The 19628-nt window shown below is 43.1% G+C and overlaps 1 protein-coding gene across 1 annotated transcript; it reads left to right on the top strand.

The window, feature by feature from the left end:
• Nucleotides 1–6488: 6488 nt before the first annotated feature.
• Nucleotides 6489–18195, top strand: LOC128097884 (arylacetamide deacetylase-like 4 family member 1). The gene is made up of 4 exons (XM_052718725.1): nucleotides 6489–6653; nucleotides 11817–12033; nucleotides 14018–14081; nucleotides 17421–18195. Exons 1-4 carry the CDS (start codon nucleotides 6489–6491, stop codon nucleotides 18193–18195), a joined length of 1221 nt encoding a protein of 406 aa, XP_052574685.1.
• The last annotated feature ends 1433 nt before the right edge of the window (nucleotides 18196–19628 follow it).

The raw sequence follows: 19628 nt of genomic DNA, 5'->3' as shown, positions 1-19628 counted from the left end.
ATTTACCCAGAACACATAGCAGTTGCTTGAGAACAGTAATTTAGAGCCCTGGGATAGTGTCCCACTACTGGCTTGGAGTTCCTCTCCAGCCATCTAGAAAGGATTACCAGGGACAGGCCCCTTTTGCTCATTGCCTCTTGTTGGCAGTTGGGAATAAACAAAAACTCCACCCATAGAATGGCAATTTGTAACCAAATTAATGCATTTGCATTTTAGATTTTTGCTAAATTCAGTAAGAAAGAGAAGTTCTGGTGAATGAATGGAGCTACAGCCTTGGCAGTCTTAGGTCTGATTCCCACATGCAACCACATGGGACATGTTTTTCTTCTTATAACAGAGGGCAAGCACACTGATCACTGTGCCTTCCATAGCCCATGATTTCCATGGCTAAACTCCTTAGCAGGTTCCTAATAGACCTCCCTACTTCACAGATGCTTCTCTAGGTTGTCTCTATATAGTAACTGTGTCAAAGTGTCCCAAGGGACCCTTTAATGTTCTTTGAGATCAGGAATAGCTTAGTCATTAATATGCTGTAGAATAATATTTTTGTACACTGTGAATATGTGTCCTTGCTAAGGCACCTTCTGATTGGTTTAATAAAGAGCTGAATGGCCAATAGCTAGGATAGAAGAGGCTAGGTAGGACTTCCAGGCAGAGAGAGAGAGAGAGAGAGAGAGAGAGAGAGAGAGAGAGAAGAAGGAGGAGGAGGAGGAGGAGGAGGAGGAGGAGGAGGAGGAGGAGGAGATGAATCTAGGTGTAAGAGAGATGCCAGAGGACACAGAGAGGAAATAGGAGGCACAAGATGGAAGAGAGGTAAAAAGCCATGAGGCAAAATGTAGATTAATATAAATGAGTTAATTTAAGTTATAAGAGCTGGTGGGACAAGCCTAAGTTATAGGCTGAGCTTTCATAATTAATAATGTCTCTGTGTCATTTTTTTGTGAGCTGGTGACCCACAGAAAAGTCCACCTACAAATGATGTCCAACATGGGGACTCTGATATACAAACATAGGACCTGAGAAAGCTAGAAAAGTTCTGGACAAGGAGTCAGATGTAGCTTCCTAGTCCTGCAGTCTCTCAGGTAGGTTGGTTCTTGGAGTCAAACAGAGGTGCTGCTACCAGTTGCTGCCTGTGGACTGGAGCCAGCTGCCAGTGCCATGTGCTAGCACCATGCTTTAAACTAAGCTATGGCATGGCTAAGATAGCAGTTTAAGATTTGTCTCACATGATCAGAAAACATTGCAGATGCTTACTTAGCAAGGCCAGGTCCGGACACAAAAAAATCTCTAAAAAGTATAATATGTTAAAAAAAAGTACTTAGATGCTGAAGAAAATGAGTATAGACAGTCATAGAAGAAAATAGTTTAAAAATAATAGTCTTTAAAAGAGGGTAAAGTAACATAAAAATAAGCCACATAAGGATGGAAATATTATAGCATAGGGGGTTTGGACCTTATGTGGTGCTTTGTTAATTTTGAATTTTTTGAATGCTAGTGAACATTGAATGACAGTTGCTGAGAGACACTGGATTGTGGAAGGGACTGCTGAGTTAAACCAGCCTAGATATTTTAGGAATGCTTTAACATTAAAATGGAAGTCAAAAAATATATTGCTTTGGAGAAGTGCTTATGTTTTTGTTTCCACAGAAAATGAAAGGCTGAAGATCAGGTTTGATTGGGGGATTCAAGGATCTCTTTCTAAAGGGAAAAAGGAGGGGTATACTATAGAAATGATGTGATAAAAGGGTGGATTGTTGAGTCTACTTTTGAACAACTACTAATCTCAAATATTTGAACTGTACCTATACAGCTCATTTTAAAATGTAATGTAAAGACTTAGCCCTTAAAACTATTTAAGATAATAAAGAAATGCAGGTTAGTAGTTAGTCATCTATATAACTACCATTGAATGTAACTTTAAGTCTACTGATCACATATTTAGGTTTCTATTATGGTGCTCTCCAGCTTTGAGCATCTTGTAGGTTCTATGTCACATGAACTTGGACACAGACACTGTGGGATGTCTTTCTGTATGCTGTGAATATGTGTGGCTCCCATTGGATAATAAATAAAGCTGCTTTGGCCTGGCAGGGCAGGATGGAGCCAGGCAGGAAAATTCAAAGGAGATAGTGAGGGAGGAAGGGCAGAGTAGAGGAAATGCCAGTCCTCCACCAAAGGAGTGACAACATGCCGGCAGACCAGTAATGCCATGGCCATGTGGCAACATATAGCTTAATAGGAATGGGTTAATTTAAGATGAAAGAGCTAGCTAGCAAAAAGCTGAAGCCATAGGTCATACAGTTTGTAATTAATATAAGCCTCTGAGTGATTATTTTATAAGTGGATGTGGGACCACAGGGCTAAGTGGGACCAAGAAACTTCCAGCTGCACACAGGCTAGCCAGATACCTCTGGCTCAGGGTCTCACACAGTGAGATCAATGTGTCAGTTGGGGAAACTGTTTACTCAGGGCTCTACTCAGGGAGGATCAGCTTTCCAGGCCACTCATGTAGCTGTTGGCAGCACCAGGGCTTCTCTATCTGTTGTTTAAAAAAATCAGTGCTGTCAGGTGGTGGTGGTGCATGCCTTTAATCACAGCACTCAGGAGGCAGAGCCAGGTGGATCTCTGTGAGTTTGAGGCCAGCCTGGTCTACAGAGCAAGATCCAGGACATGCACCAAAAGTACATAGAGAAACCTTGTCTCCAAAAACAAAAAAACAAAAAAACAAAAAACAAAATTAGTACTTATCAGAATGCAATGAAGTGATATATAAAAAAGGACCCCAACACTTACAAGCCAACTTACTAGAGAGACATGACAAACCATTATAAACTGGATGGCTGGAGTAACAGAATTACTTTCTTTCACTGGTCTAGGCCAGAAACCTGAAATGAAGATACCCATGAGACTAGGCTGTCTCTGAAGGCTCCAGAGTAGAATTATGTTCTTGTCCTCATCTGGGTTCCCATAGCACGTGGCTGCTTTGTCTTGTAGCGACGCTATCTCTCCAACTTGTACATTGGTTGGTTTTTGTCAACTTGATACAAACTGGAGTCACCGGAAGGGGAGCCTCATTTGAGGAGTTACCCCAATTAAACTAGCCTGTGTGTGTATGTCTGTGGAGCATATATCGATTGATGGTTAATGTGGGAGGGCTCAGCCTGTTGTGGAGGGTGTCATCCCTGGGTAGGTGGTCCTGGGTTGTGTAATAAAGACAGTAAATAGCATTCCCTCATGGTCTCTGCTTCAGTTCCTGTTTCCAGGCTTCAATTAAGTGGGGGGGGGGGCAGGTAAGCCCAGTAAACCTTTTCCTCCTTGTATTTATATGGTCAGTGTTTTATCATGGCAATAGAAAGCAAACTAAGACAACTCCATCTTCACAGTCTTTCTTCCCTGTATCTCTATATGTGCTTTTCCTCCTTGGCCTGTGATAATAGCAAACCACATTATGCGACTTTTCCAGGGGAAAATGATCAAACATCTATTCACTCCAGAGAGGCACAATGATAGGTCAAAGAAGCAATTTCACCTACATTTAGTTTAATGAGTCATTTTATTGGGTTCACTAACAGGACCATGGGTGACTCAAAGGCATCACTGGGAATCTCACCCCTACATGAGTGATGACTCATAAAAGTGATATCCCAAGCAACTTAGTAGGCTGTGGCATCCACCCCTCTACCCATTGCTACTGCTAATATGGACTTGGAGAAGATCCTTGTGAATGTGCTAACTTTTTGAGCCCAGAGTGTTTTATGAGTTCTATCCTTTCTTCTTGAGGGAATGTTTCAATTCAGAGGAAATGACCACACAACACTCCACCCCTTCCTCTGTCTCTTCTTTCTCTGATGTTGCTTAAGCCTTGGAGGGATAAAAATGAATATCTGATTACATTTTTCAATGTATGGGTAAGCATTGGTCCCTGATCCCACAACAATAGTTAAATATTCTCAGGAACCATTTTTAAGTCTCCATAGTAACAACCACTTACTATAAAGCAAACAAATAAATAAATGAAGTTTCCCTTCATGACTGAAGCTGACAGCAGTAATATTCTTTTATGGACATGAGCATAAGTTTTTAGGAAGTAATTTAAGAAATACATCACACCCATTTAATAAAACAATAGTTATTACTTCCCCACAGGGGTTTATGACCTCCATAGATATTTGTGTGTGTGTGTGTGTGTGTGTGTGTGTGTGTGTGTGTGTATGTGTGTGTGTGTTATAGTACCGATTTCTGTGAAGCAAATCTTATCACAAATCAGTTGGTTGTTCCCATAACTGTTGTGCTACTGTTGTACCAGCAGGCACATCTTGCCTGGGACACTGGTAGCATAGCACGAAATATCTGTATTGGAACAGGACTGTCCATTGGCAATTCACCCTCAGTTCTCTGAACATTGTCTTCTGCTACTACAAAAGGCAGCTCACGGGTAGAGAACATTTGGCTTAGTACCAGCCTGCTGTCTCCATGGCCTGTAACCAAAGTGCAGTGTCTAGCAATAGAGTCTTACTATCTAGGTCTGCTGTGCAAATAACAGTACTGGCAACAGCCATTGTTTGGTGTGTGTGTGTGTGTGTGTGTGTGTGTGTGTGTGTGTGTGTGTGTGTGTGTATTTAGTGGTCTACCTGATCAAAAATTTTTAGGGAGATAACTCATTCTCAGCACTAAAATTTTTACCTACCAGCCTTATGGGAATGTTTTTTCCTAATCATGTACATTCACAATCTTCAACTATCTTCCTATGATTTGTTGATCAGAGAGACCACTAAATTTACACACATGTACACACATACAATTTACTATGTGTGTATGTTATGTGTATTAGTGCAAGCATGTACAAGCTATACAGCACATGTGTGTAGACCAGAGTACAACTTTTAGAACTTGTTTCTGTCCTTCCACTACACATATTTCAGGAATCTGAAAAAAATCAAATTCAGATTGTCAGGATTACCCATTGAGCCATATTGCTAGCCACACCACCCACTTTTTTAATAATGGAGTGGGCAGTACCAACTCCAGGATACCTGTCTAACTAACCTCTCTCTTGCTCTCTCCTGAATACTATCCCATCTCATCTGGGAATTGGTGTGAAATACCACCTCTCTTACACCCAGTTTCTTCAGTAACACCTGTCCTTCCTCTGCTGTTCTCCAGCCCTTGACTCATGCAGGACCCAGCCAGCAATAGCCAAGTGTCTCCAATGGCTCCCATGGGGCCGTCTATTAGAGGCTGATTCCCTTCATACTGTCTCTGATCATGCAGTCCTTGTTTCAAGAAGGATCGAGTAGTTATGTTACCCAGTGTTTCTGCCTCCATGGCACAGAGACTGATCCCACCATCTCCCCTTCCACAGGCAGCCTGTGAAGGGTTCTTCCATTCCATATCTGACTCTTCTCAATTCAAGCAGTGTAGATGCAGACTGTTCCCAATTACAGCACTCTCCTGTACTTAACTGTTATAAAGTCCCTGTCTTCATACTGAATCGTTGATTTTCCCAATAGTGAACTGCAGAGAATGTCCACACGTCTTTTTCCTGTTGCGATTCTTCCCTTACGTGGGCAAATTCTTTCTGGTAGACGGCCCAGTTTCAGTTGCATGTCTTACTGCTCACAGCAAAGGCCGGACAACAGTTACCACATCCTGCTTTTGGTTCTGTCTCATACATGCTACTTTTAGAGATTTCAGTACACTCTCCAGTCTCTTAGCTCTTTGGGAGAATCACCATACTTTCTTGACATTGAGAACCCAATAAAGGAGGTGGTGTTTATCTTACATGTCTTGGCTTATATAGGTTAGTGTGCTCAAGGTGAGGGTTTTTTTTTGTTTTGTTTTTTGGTCTCTAAATTAGCTAATCCTCAGTGACATCAGCTATACCATAGATGTCAGTATATGAAACATAAAAACATAAGATGGGGCTAAGATAAGGAGTACTTGTGAAGCTAATTTCTGAGACCAAGCATATCAGGCTATCAAGAAGAGAGAATGGCATATGGGCAACTTTCCATAAACTCCTCTGTTTTTCCTCACCAAATGTCATGAGGTCATCTCTCAAATCTCTGGTTTCACTCTTGAAGGAAGACCCACAGGGCACTTGACGTGATGTCTGCAAGTTGCCCAAATCTCCCACAGATCTAGCCATGCTTTGACGTCACACTCCAGTGATTTCTTCCTCACAGGTGTCACTCCTCTAGTCAACTGGTGACTCTCCAGGTGGTATGACAAAAGCCAGGCTGCCCTGGGACAAGGTACCAGGGCTCTGCTTCTGCTGGGCAGGAACTTCTTCATGTGAGGAGCTGATGTAATCCCTTGAGCATCACAGAAGGATGTTCCCAGAGTGCCGTAGCTGCCTGTAGTGGGAGGAGACAGGCCCTGGAGTCACCCTGTGTTATAAGGCCCCTGGATCCGTGGAGGAGAGAGTTTCACAAGCTCTTTCCAGGTGACAAGTCTTCCTCAGCTTGTTCTGAAGGGACAAGACCACCATGATCTTGGGGATAATCCTCTTCACTGCTGCATGCCTCCTGGTCCTGGGGGTCAGTGTATGGGTTCTTTTAGAGGAGATATTCATTGTCCCTGTTCCTCCTGCCATCACCCACCGAGTGAGATTTCACATTCTACACTACTTCTTTCAGCTGGTAATAACTTTGGTAAGTTTTGTTTTCACCGACCTTGTCCTGCCCAGGGTAGACAAAATCCTAGCCCTGGGAAAGAATTTGGCAAAGATCCGTATAATTTAAGAGCACCTGGTAATATACACTGCTCAGTGGTAATGGCAGACATTGTGATAAGGACTTCTTAAATACTGTGGCCCTCGTACAGTGTCCGTTAAATGAGCTCTGGTGTCCTCTCAGCTCATGCACTAGCACGGGGACAGTTGGGGGGGGAAATTCATGGAGAAGGTTTCTGATGAGGGAGGACTCTGGAGTCTGTGTAATGAAAATTGGAGAAAGAATTGTGTGCGGTGACTTTACCTTGGTAGGGTAGCATAAAACTATCAGCTCATAACCAGTTGGGAAGAAAATACAGTCTATTGTCCTTTTGGTAGAAACACAGAGCCTTCGGTTAGGTGTGGAAAGGTCTGACATGCTGTGATGTCCAGGTCCCCATGGCTCTCGATGATATAGTTTGAGTGTTTAGAACCAGCAGTCTCAAAGCACAGCACAAGATTTTAGTACCTTCTTGGTTAGGGTTTCTCCCATTTAATGTTTAAAATATTTTCATTTCTTTGATAATTTCATACCATGTATTTAGATCATACTCACCCTTCTTCCCACTCTTGCTATTTCCACCCTCTTCACTCTTACCTCCCTACCCACCCAGTTTTGATTTTTTGTCTTTCTTTCTTCCTTCCTTTCTTTCTTTCTTTCTTTCTTTCTTTCTTTCTTTCTTTCTTTCTTTCTTTCTTTCTTTCATCAAATTAAGTTTCTGTATTCTTTGGAGTTGGGCCTGCCCTGGAGTGTTGTCCACCCACCAGGGCTACATCATTTAAGAAACTGACTTTTTCTCACACAGATGCTATCAATAGCCCCTCAGCTAATACTGGGGTTTTGTGCCCACCTTCCTCCCCTCCATGCTGAAATTTTGGTCTGGCTTGTGCTTGAGGAGGTCTCGCACATGCTGTCACATCGCCTTGAGTTTGTACATGCTACTGTCTTGGTATGTCCAGAGACACTGTTTCCTTGAAGTTTTCTCCTTCCTCCAGCTTCTATAATCTTTCTGTAGTCTCTTCTGTGAAGACTTCTGAGCCATAGGAGAGGAGTGTGATACAGACGTCCCATTTAGGACTGAGCACTCTGTAGTGTCTCTTAATTCTCTGCATGTTGACTGGTTGAGGGTCTCTGTGTTGATTGTCATCTACTTCAAGGGGAAGCTTCTCTGATGAGGGCTGAGAGATGCCCTTACCTGTGAGTATAGCAACAGGCAGTTAGCAGTTAGGAGTCATTTTAACACTGTATCCATAAAGCAAAATAACAGTCTTAGGATCTCTTCTGGGACCTATGACTTATCTAATCACTGGCTCTTGGCTCCATTAACAGTGCCATGTGTGAGTCCATCTCACGGAGTAGGTTTTTAGATCCAATCAGAAAGTGGTTGATTACTACCACAAAATTCATGTCACTATTTCAAAGTTTTGGGAAGGGCAAAGAGTATTGTATTTTCCTTCCTAGGATCTGTTCTGGGGCTTTTGAAATTAAAAGAGAGATTAACTGGAGGTAGATGGTACATGATATTAGTCACTTTTAATATCTAATGTACACAAACTGAAAAGTGTTTAGCTGGAGAGATGGCTCAGAGGTTAAGAGCACTGGCTGTTCTTCCAGAGGACCTGAGTTCAATTCCCAGCAACCATATGGTGGCTCCCAACCATCTGTAATGAGATCTGGCGCCCTCTTCTGGCATGCAGGCAGAACACTGTATACATAATAAATAAATGTTTTTTTTTTTTTTTTTTTAAAAAAAGTGGTTAGACCTGAGGGCTTATATTCTATTTTGACAAAGAATCATAAGATCTTAGAGAAATGAGAAAGTAAATGTGTTCAAACTTTTACAGACCATACACTGTAAGAAAGTAAGTTTGTGGGGGAAAAATTATGAATGGTGGGAGTTAGGGTTTTTTTTAATTAGTGTTGGGAATTTAGATTTATTTTCTCTGTCCTTCTTGGTTTGAGATACATTTCTCAAAGGAGACTTACTTTTTTGCTTCAAGGCAAATAACAGGAAGGCAAAAAAACCTTTTAATTTTATGGTTTTTGTTTATTGTCAACTCAAAGTATTCCTTATTCCGAAGAGGCATATTTGGGGTGGGGTATGATCCATTCCGCTAAGACATTAGATTTTTACAGGTGACATCTTTTCCTCTACTCAATCTGAAGGAACAAGAGCACCACAGATCTCTCAGTAGAGAGTTTTACATGTTTTGTCCCCTTGAGTTTCCCCAAATTTGATACAATCTTATTGTCCACTACTGGCCAGTTTATTGACTTCTCTGGAGTCACTTGTATGGTGGAAACAGGCAGCCTGATCACAGAACATAAACTGTGTTCTTTAGGCTGAACTGTCCTTTTATGTCAAATTCGAAGCAAGAATATATCTATGTTCTTGGGGTGATTCCACAAGTGAATTGCCACTGGGTCACAACTTATGTAGGAGGGTCAGAGGTACCAAGGTGCAGACCAATGATTACCAACAAAAGTCGTTTGTGCCCCTACCCCAGAGGATGCTTTGGCAATGTCTGAAGAGATACTGTGGTTGCCCCTACTGGGGGAAATTCTAGGAGGTCACAGATATCCACCACCACATTCTGCCTCTTTGAGGGTTTTTGATTCTGTGACAGAGGTAAGAGCCAGCTGATTGCTCTCAGCAGGAACAGGTTGTTTATAGTTGATTTTCTTAGCTGTTTGAAGCTCCTCTTTGGGTTCCTGACTGTTTCATTTTGGGAGCCTAGGTTGACCACCTCAGTGTTTAGTCACCCTACTGGTCTTTTGTTCAGTAATCAAGAATTGGGCATTTGTGCAGTGCCAAGCTTGGTGCAAAGTATAAGCTGGGGAAGGATCTGGAGATGAATGTCAGGAGATAGACTCAGTCCTTGTCAGCCCACTCTGGGAAAATGTTCTTAGAACCCTCCATCCTCAGTGCATTTCAGAAAAGAAGAAGGAAAACTCCTCCTTCCTTATTTCCTATCAAACACGTGAGACTCATGCATGGAGCCAGTTCTGTGCTGTGTTTATCCTTCATGACTCTCTCAGTCTGCATGTGTGTGCCCAGTGGAACTATGCACCCTGGCACACTGGGCTTTGAATACACCCTCTGGGCAGGTGCCAATCAAGATTTCCAGAACAGAGGTGAATGTAGAAGACAAACATCACTCATAGCTTCTCTTCTAGTAGCAAATGATGCACACTCATGAACAGACCCAACATGCTCTCAAAACAGTGCCCTGAATGGTAGCTGACTATGGGGAAAAAAAGGCAGGAGGAGACCATAAATTCTGCTAGGGAAAGGAAAGGGAGACCTGCCTTGCTGAGAGGTGACACCTGAGTTGGCAGCTAAAAGGGGGATGAGGGAAGAGGCACATGGATATCTTGTTGGCTGAGACATCCAGGGGCCTGGACTTTAGAGGGTCAGCATGGAGTTCAGTGTAGTGGAACAGGAGGGGAGAGGAAGGGAAGAGGATGTTATTAGGGGGTGTGGTTGTAGACTGTAAACTGCTAAAGATGTTCTGAGGTCATTGGTGTTTTTCCCAATGACACGAAAGGCCACATGGCATGTAAGCCCACAAACATCTCATCTTCCAGGTGGAGTTCACCATTAGGACATGTCTTGATGTCCATCAGTCTGTTAAGGAGTAAAATGTTGATCTCACTAATCCAGTCCCTATGTCAGCTGGTACAGAAGTTATAGTCCAAGGCTGACCTGTTGTGAGACATTTGTGGCTACCAGGTTCTAGTCCCATCTTTTGCCTTCTCAAAAATCTAAAGTGCCTGTGGTGGTGTGGAAGAAAATGGTTCCCAACGTGAGTGACACTATTAGGAGGTGAGGTCTTGTTTGAGGAAGTGTGTCACTGATGGGACAGGTTTTGAGGTCTCCTATGCTCAAGACACTACCTAGTGTCTGAGTATACTTCCTGTTGCCTGCACAGCAAGATGTAGCAGCTCTTTCTCCAGTACCATGTCTACCTACACACTGCCATGAGCCCCATCATCCTGATAATGGACTAAACCTCTAAAACTGTAAACTGCCACCTCAATTAAATGTTTTCTTTGATAAGGGTTGCCATGGTCATGGTGTCTCTTCACAGCAATAGGAAATCTAACTAAGACAGTGGCCTTGACTTTCAGGCTTACCAGTGGATTTTATCCCTGTCATTCACACTTAAAGAACACCACAGAGTTTCTGACAAGTACATCGTTGATGCACAGACTACCATGGAAAAGATAGTCACCATTGGCAAACTTCATTGTTTGGTAATTTTCATAACCCACTCACTTCATTCCACCCAGAAAGCCCTGGAGTGCATGGAAATTAATCCTGCTTGTGGATTAGGGATTTATGAGGGAAGTTGTCACTGAGTCACCTAGTTTGGAGCACATAGTTTGGGGCAGAAATTGAACTAAGCATGGTCCTCATAGCTGCAAAGGCTGTATCGGAAACTCTGAGTCTGTGGTAGGCTTTGGGACAGCACTTTACTGTATACTGTGTGTGACAGAGGGCATCATGTGAGTCCCAAATGACTGTAGGACTAGAAATAGTCATTTCCCTCATATTTTTTGTTTGTGTCTTGTGTTTGTTTTTGTTTATTCGAGAAAGGGTTTCACTATGTAGCTCTGGCTATCCTGGAATTCACTATGTAGTCCAGGCTGGCCTCAAATTCACAGAGATCTGCCTGCCTCAGCCTCTCAAGTGCTGGGATTAAAGGCATGTACACTCAATCTCATGATGTGTTTTTAAGGAATGGGTAAAGCAATGTGAAGAGGCACCTGTGTAAGTAGAAAATGAGGTACCAGATGAGTGAAATAAACTGAGAGCTATCGTAGAACCAAAACTGTGGGGCCACTGGTGCTTGTTGCAAAGGCTACTGGGAAATCCTCACGGCAAGCAGGAATAGCCTTTCTCTCCTAGTTTGTGGCCCTTGTTTCCTAGAGCTTCACAACTAGGCGCTGACTTGCTTACAGGAAACAATCCCATCCAATTAGGAGCCTTGGCAAAGTCCTGAGTTGAGCCATATAGTACATTAGGCAATAACAGTATAGAGGAAGGAATGGACAACTGTGGAAGGCAGCCAACTGGTTTTTCCTTCTATCTTTCTACAGGGGAATTTACTGGAGAAGATGAAAATTTGCTCCATGCCCCGCTTTTTCCGCTTTTTCCAAGACCTATTGGTGCCAAAGAATAACTATGGTGTGCTGGTAAAGAACCTGCACTTCGGAACAATCCCTGTGAGGCTGTTCCAACCCAAGGCAGCCTCCTCTGGCCCCCGGCGAGGCATCATCTTCTATCATGGAGGAGGTTGTGTGTTTGGCAGCCTGGGTAAGAAATGTCTCTGAAGCACAGGAAAGGAGGAGGGGGGTCTCGTGACTGTCATAACTACATCTACATTCCATCAGGAATTCTTGGGAGGGAGACAGAGAAAGTAACAATCAGAGATCCTTCTGAAGAGGCCACATAGAGGCTGAGGGTAATGTCAGTCAATAAGGTTGCAGCTTCCACGGAAATATTGTCTATAATAAGTCTTAGTCCAGGAGGGGACACTGCCACAAGCAGCCAAGTACTTGGTGTGGTCCCTCCTCTCCATTGCTTCTCAAAGCCACTGGCTCATCTGAGATCCCCAAATCACACATGTCCCTCAGCTCTGTTGGATCACTTCAGTGCAACAAGTTTGTACCATCCCACGCCATCAGGTAGGCATCCTGATGTCAGCCCTCTTCTCCATTTCTTAACTTGTAGGTTGTTCCTCGTTATGAACCATGGGGGGGTCTTAAAACACACCTCATAAAGCATTTCTGCAGGCTAGCCTCTTCTTTTCCCCCTGTGATACCCTCTCCCATGCGGACACTTTTTGTCCCCTCCTGCTCCTGCTGTGCTGCGGCGCAGACTCTGTTATGTGCTGCAGACATGCTGAGCTCATCACTCTTGGTCTTCTGTGCATTGTGTTTTGTTCTCAAAACATGCCCCCCATGACTGGCTTGGAATGGGTGAATACCCCTTTGATCTTGGATGCTTTCACAAATGGCCTTTCTAGAGTGGACTCCCCCAACATCTATCTACAGAATTTTTCTGCCATTGTGAGGCTGAACACCTACCTTCCAGTTCCACCCATGACATCTTCCTTGTTGAATGTCTTTATGGCATTTGTCACCACCGGAGCTTGCTTTGGTTCCCCAACCCCCGTGTTCCTATTTTTTGTTCTTGCTGTCTTTCTACCCCTGGTAAGAATGGGAATGCTAAGAGGGAGAGAGACCTGTATTGTCTGTGTTGTTGGATCCCCACTGCTTGGCCTTATTGTTTGTATTTTTTGACTGACTTATAAACACATGGATATAATTATCTATTGATGGTTGAGGGAAAAGATACATTTGCAAAGGAACAAATGGTTGAATGAGCGAGAAGCACAGATGTAGACAAAGACAGATGGATGTCCCTCTCCATTGGTAGAACAGGATGAGATAGGGGTAACTTGCTGCCACCTTGTGGTAGAAATGTCCTTGGCTATTCTATACCTGAAGATGTTAAAAACGATGCTCACAAATTAACTATGATTAGAACCCAGGTATGGGTACCACCTCTGTCCAGGAGCATTTTTCAGTCTCAGAAACCCCCTAGATTGTCAAGCTCTTCAGTGGTGAAAACACCAATAGAAATGCTACTTATATGAGTTGCTGAAGTCCTGGTGTTCCTTTGGTTCAGTGTCCATAGAGATGTGTCACCTATCTCAATCCTGTCCTGTTCACTCCAAGCAGAGAGAGTGACAGGTACAAAACTCTGTATGCCAGAAGCCATGGTTGGACAAGGCTGAGTTTAAGATGCATTTCTCAGGTTCTGTGCCTGGCACTGGACCTGGATGTGCAACCCAGTAATCTTAGAGGCTTCATCTTCTGGAACTTCAGATGTACTACCCTCCTAGCTGAAATGTTCCATCCAGCCTTTGGGTATTTCCTATTCAATATGAAATATATAAAATTATTAATATTCCCAGTCTATCATTTTAAACTCCACAATCTTGGCTTTGTCCATTTCAGAATCCCCAGGCCTTACACTCCTCAGTTTCCTCACTATAAAGTTCAATGATACAGAAGATGAGCCACAAAGTCCCCTTGAGCCCTGACATTGAGATTGAAAGTGATGACTGGCTTTCCCTGGCAGATCTGGCCAGAGTCACTTCAGATGTGTCAAGAATCAGAACACAGGGAGGATGTTACCTCCTTACTCATGGCAGAAACTTCTGTCTTAGAGCTGTGGTAGAAAGTTCTAGATCCTCCTCATTGGCTGCATTGGACCTGTTCTTGTCTTACAGATTGTTTCCACAACATATGCAGCTACCTGGCCCGGGAGACAGATTCAGTACTGCTGTCAGTGGGGTGAGTAGTTTACAATAGACATTGGCTTCATCAGATACTTGGATAATCCATGATAGAGTGAACACAAGACTAGATGGCTCTGCTTTGCTCTGGACCCATGCATAGCCATTCAGTAAATGAAACAGAAAGGCACATCATGATGTGAAGGAATCTAGGTAGTGAAAAATTAAATAAAACTTTTCAACAACTTACATCAAACTCAATATTTTCTTTATCATAGTTTAAAATAACTAAAATCAATAGGATATGTTTTATGAATACCTAGAAACACAATAAATTGATGTTAAAAGAAAATGAGTGATAGATTCAGGAACCAGAGTGTCTTAGTTACTTTTCTGTTGCTGTGATAAAACACCACAACTGAGGCTGGGGAGATGGCTCAGGGGTGAAGAGCATGTCCTGCTTTTGCAGAGGGCCTGAGTTCGGTTCCCAGCACCCACATCAATAGTTCAACGACCATTGGTAGCTTAAGTTCCAGGGCATCCAGTGCCCTCTTCTGGTTCCTGTGGGCATTGCACCATGTGCACAAACCCACACACAGACTCATACATATACACATAACTACAAACTAAAATAAAAATACTAAAAAATATTCACCACAACCAAAACAACTTAAGGAACTGAAACTCTATTTCAGTTTATGATTCTAGGAAGATAATAGTCCATCATGGCTATGAGGCATGGCAGCATGCAGCAGCCAGGGCAGTAGGAGTAACAAGCTGAGAGCTCACATCCTCAACCATGAGCACAAAGCAGAGAATGAACAGGAGGTAGGACAAGGCTATAAACACCCAAAGCCCACTAGCTGTGGCACACTTCCTCTGTCAAGACTCGGCCTCCCAAAGGTTCCACAATCTTGCTAAACAGTGCCACCAACTGGAAAGCAAGTGTTCAAATATCTGAGCCTGTTGGGGACAGTTCTCATTCAAACCACCACACAGAGTAACCTTCCTTCAACAGTCTGGCATTGGCCCGGGGAGGATAATGGAGCAGTAAAAGATGGCTTAGATCAAGGACAAGAATTTTGTTGGAGTGATGATTCTGAAGGTTCTCTCTCAGTGTGCTGTCAAAACTCCATCTATTCAATGGCAGACACACAGGGACCAAGGGGGAGAGTGACTTAAAACCCAGCTCTAGTCTTCTGTAAACAAAAGGGGTTTTTGAGTGGATGGAAGGCAGAGGTGGATGCTCTAGTCAAATCTCCCTTGTTAGACTGTTTCTACAGTGGCTCTCTCACACCTTGGTATCCCTCAGGCTGGGTAGACAATGCAGATATTATGACTGGAGAAAGTTAGCAAGTGTATTAGTCAGGGTTCTCTAGAGCAAGAGAATGAATATAATGGATATTTATTAAAAGGGGATTTATTAGAGTGGCTTATAGGCTATGGTCTAGCTGTCTCCCAATGGAAAGACCAAGAATCCAATAATTGTTCTGTCTACAAGACTGGATGTCTCAATCCCAATCTGGTGCTGAGGTCCCAAAGGATTCCTAGAAAGCTGCTGGTCTTTAGTCTATGTTGGGAACTTCAAAGAAGGAGGTTCTAATTCCAGTTAAGGAATGCCTAAGCAACTGGATAAATGAACTTGCTATCAAAACTGAGGGAAAGCAGGCAAAATGCAAAAGTTCCTTCTTCACTATCCTTTTATGTGGGCTGCCAACGGAAGATGTGGCCCAGATTTATGATGGGTCTTCCCAACTCAAACAATCCCATCAAAAAAAAAAAAAAAAAAAAGAAAAGAAAGAAAGAACAACCCTCAGACATGCTCTTAGATTTTTGTTGGGTCCAGATGTGGTCAAATTGATAACCAAGATTATCAATCACATTAAACATCTATGATTCTCTCTGATGACAAGATAAGGGTAGCATCTTTGGAGCCTCCGGGGACCTACCTGACTTTTATGGTAACTGAACTTCAGTTATTGGAACCCAACTCTCAGAAGGCCTGTAGGCACTGAAGATCTCTTGTATTCAGAGCACAGAAGTAGAAACACCTTTGCTGGCCTCTGCACGACATTGGGCTACATTTCCTCTTTGCTCCTTAGGTGCGTGCAACAAGCTTCCCAACTACCTGTAGTGATATTTTGTGGGGAGTTGCAAAGTTTGGCCTGGAGGTCTGAGTGTTGTGAGGCAGTGGCTGAAGAGCTGCAGTGAGTCGGGCCTGGGAGGAGATGCCTGAGTGATGCTGGAACACAAGGAGACCATGGCTCTTCTCTTCTCTCTTGTCACCCCCACCCACTCTTCCCATCCTCTCTCCTCTTCCCTGCTATGTCCAGCTGAACCACTTTCATCTTGACTTTAGCCTTAGCCTCCCCATCTTTTCTGACAGGAAGTAAGACACGACATTGCCCTGTCCCTGTCATTGCTTGTCTTCCCACTTTCAGTGGGAATTAGCTTTCAACTTGCATAATTCTCCGTGGGATTTGTTAATCTCTATGTGTTTGAATGGAGAATCCTTGCCACTCCGACTCCAGGCAGGTTCTTCAAAGTCAAATAGAAAAAAACAAACAAACAAACAAAAACCACAAAAAACTGAGGATAGCCCTTCAGTCTAGTTTTCTTCCTCTTGCTGTGATAAAAACCCTGACCAAAATCAGGAGAAGAAATGTTCCTTTTAGCTTACAATTCTGGGTCACAGGGTATCATTAAGGAATGTCAAGGCAGGAACTTGAAGGCAGGCCTGCTTACTAATCTACAAAGCACTATCTCTGACCAAGGAATTCACTTCACAGCCAAGTACAACAGGAACCATGATGAATGTTTCTTGCTTGCTGGCTTGTAGGCTCATACTTAATAGCCCAGGGTCACCTGCCCAGGAATGGTGCTGCCCATGGTGGTATTGCCCCTCCCGAACCAATTAACAATCAAGACAATCATCCCATACAGACATGCCATGGGCCAATTTTTGGTTTGCTTGTTTGTTTGGGTTTTGGTTTTTCGAGACAGAGTTTCTCTGTGTAACAGCCCTGACTGTCCTGGAACTTGCTTTGTAGACCAGGCTGACCTTGAACTCACAGAGATATGCCTGCTTCTGCCTCCCAAGTACTGGGATTAAAAGCATGTGCCACCATGCCTGGTTCATCCCACATACCAATTTGATCTAGGAAATTCCTCAACTGAGGCTCTCTTCTCAGATATTTATAGACTCTGTTAGATTGACAATTAAAGATAACTAGGACATCATCTTTATTTTTTGGGGTCATTCTTAAGGTTTAATCAGGCTCTGTCTCCTCTGGACATAGAGATCACTAGTTGATAGCCTCCACTAAACCCTGTATGTGTTAGTGTGCTATGTTTTTTTTTTTTGTTTTTTGATGTTTTTTTTTTTTTTCCTCCTTAGGTACCGCCAGCTTCCTGACCACCATCACCCGTCTGCTTTCCAGGATTGCCTGAATGCCACCATCCACTTCTTGAAAGACCTGAAAACCTATGGGGTAGACCCTGCCCGGGTGGTGGTTAGTGGAGAAAGCATTGGAGCTGGGGCTGTAGCTGTTATTACCCAGGTGTTATTGGGCAGACAAGATCTTCCCCAGTTTCGGGCTCAGGTGCTGATTTATCCAATCACCCAGGCAGTCAATTTTCAGTTACCATCTTACCAGCAGAATCATAATGCCCCATTCCTATCTAGGAAATTTTTGATGACCTGTGTGTGTAAGTATTTGGCCATTGACCTGTCCTGGATGGATTCCATGTTGAAAGGTACTTTTATACCCCCAGACTACTGGAAGAAGTATGAGAAATGGGTCAGCTCTGATAATATCCCCCAAAGATTCAAGATCAAAGGCCCACAACCCGAGTTTCCTGGACTTTTTAATGAGACTGCCTATTTGGAAACCAGGAGTATTTTTAATTTAGAAACTTCACCTCTCCTGGCAGATGATAAGATTATTGCTCAGCTTCCTGAAGCATTCCTGGTGAGCTGTGAATATGATGTTCTCCGTGATGACACCTTGCTCTACAAGAAACGCTTGGAGGACCAGGGAGTCCCTGTAACCTGGTGCCATTTGGAAGATGGCTTTCATGGATGCATACTTTTATTTGATAAGAACATTTTCTCTTTTCCTTGTTCACATAAGGTTATGAATTCTACAGTCAGTTATATAAAGGGCATATGAGATCTTCAGGGTGAAGCCAGTAGTTAAATAATTGCTTCGTTTGCACAATTAAAACTCTAGCACGGCAAACAAACAACACTAAAGAAACAAGTAAACAAGCAGACTGAAAACAAGCAGAATGAAAAACAAAAACAAAACCCATAAAGGAAAAGAAAGGGGAAAAAGTACATGATATACGCATAAGTAGGATAAGTGAAGGATGGCTTCTGACATCGGCAAAGGACTTTGCTGAATGCCTCAGGTCATAGGGAAGAGACAGAGCTGAGGACCTGTTGGGTGCACAAATTCTCACCCTGTCTGTTTTCTTCCTTCAAGGGCAATGTTTAGTGTTGCATCGAGCAGAACTCTACCACTATCCCTTAGAGAATGAATATCATGGGATTTTCTAGAGCATTACTCTACAGATCTGTGCAGAATAGATACCACCAACCTGTCACATGGTCATTGATGGATGAATCTGTGTCCATGATGATAAAGTATTGCAGGAGCCATACACCTAATGGATGAAATCAAGGTTACTGCTTACAGTCCAGTTCATATTTTTCTTTTTCTGGCCTGAAAATATTTGCAGAGAAACTCTTTACAGTCCCATCTACCCTTAGGCTGAATTACAGGAAAATTTTGTGGGAAAGAAATTTCATTTGTAGGAAAGAGAGGCACTGAATGAGTAAGAAGAGAGGAATGGAAGGAAAGAGTGAGCTCTGAGGAGTGTTAAGCCTTGTCTGGACTCAAATCTTTAATTGAAATTTCTAGAGCAGACTGTCATCTACTAGGAGACAGGGTCTCAAGTCAAGGCTCTTTTATGAGTATCTGAGACTAGCTGGAACCTGGAAGGGATTAAGGTACTGAGTTGCATCTGTTGTTTTTCATTAGAGAAAAGTACCTTACTCTTTTCCAGAAAAATACCATTGTTTCAGCTCAGATGGAAAGGAAAAGGATTGCCTACTGGTGATGGTCCATGGCATAGGCCTTTGTAGGAATAAGAACTTGCTGATGAGCCGGGCGGTGGTGGCGCACGCCTTTAATCTCAGCACTCGGGAGGCAGAGGCAGGCGGATCTCTATGAGTTCAAGGCCAGCCTGGTCTCCAAAGCGAGTTCCAGGAAAGGTGCAAAGCTACACAGAAAAACCCTGTCTCGAAAAAAAAAAACAAAAAACAGAACTTGCTGATGATTAGCTGCTGTTCAGATTCACTTGAGTTGATTCATCTTATTGTCTCTTCTGATTGGTTTAAAAGTGTTTAGATTAGTAATTCAGAGACAATTAGATTGCAAGGGCTCTGACTTTATTGAGTGGTTTAGTCTCTGATCGATACAAAACTTGAGGGTGGAAAGAGAAAGGTTGCTGAAGAGAAGTGGGCCACTTCTTCAGGGTTATACCTGCCTTTGGCTCCGTCCTTTGACAATGGATATTAGTCACTTTTGTTGCCATGGCC

The sequence above is a fragment of the Peromyscus californicus genome, unplaced genomic scaffold (assembly GCF_007827085.1).
Source record: "Peromyscus californicus insignis strain IS unplaced genomic scaffold, ASM782708v3 Scaffold_5__1_contigs__length_169319896, whole genome shotgun sequence".
Taxonomy (NCBI): domain Eukaryota; kingdom Metazoa; phylum Chordata; class Mammalia; order Rodentia; family Cricetidae; genus Peromyscus; species Peromyscus californicus.
This window is presented reverse-complemented; position numbering and strand designations above follow the sequence as displayed.

Bases quoted from the DNA above. Each gene is read 5' to 3' on its own strand.
- LOC128097884 (XM_052718725.1), top strand. From the start codon at position 6,489: ATGATCTTGGGGATAATCCTCTTCACTGCTGCATGCCTCCTGGTCCTG. The intron at 6,654-11,816 runs GTAAGTTTTGTT...ATCTTTCTACAG, and splicing joins TTCAGCTGGTAATAACTTTG to GGGAATTTACTGGAGAAGAT. The intron at 12,034-14,017 runs GTAAGAAATGTC...CTTGTCTTACAG, and splicing joins TTGTGTGTTTGGCAGCCTGG to ATTGTTTCCACAACATATGC.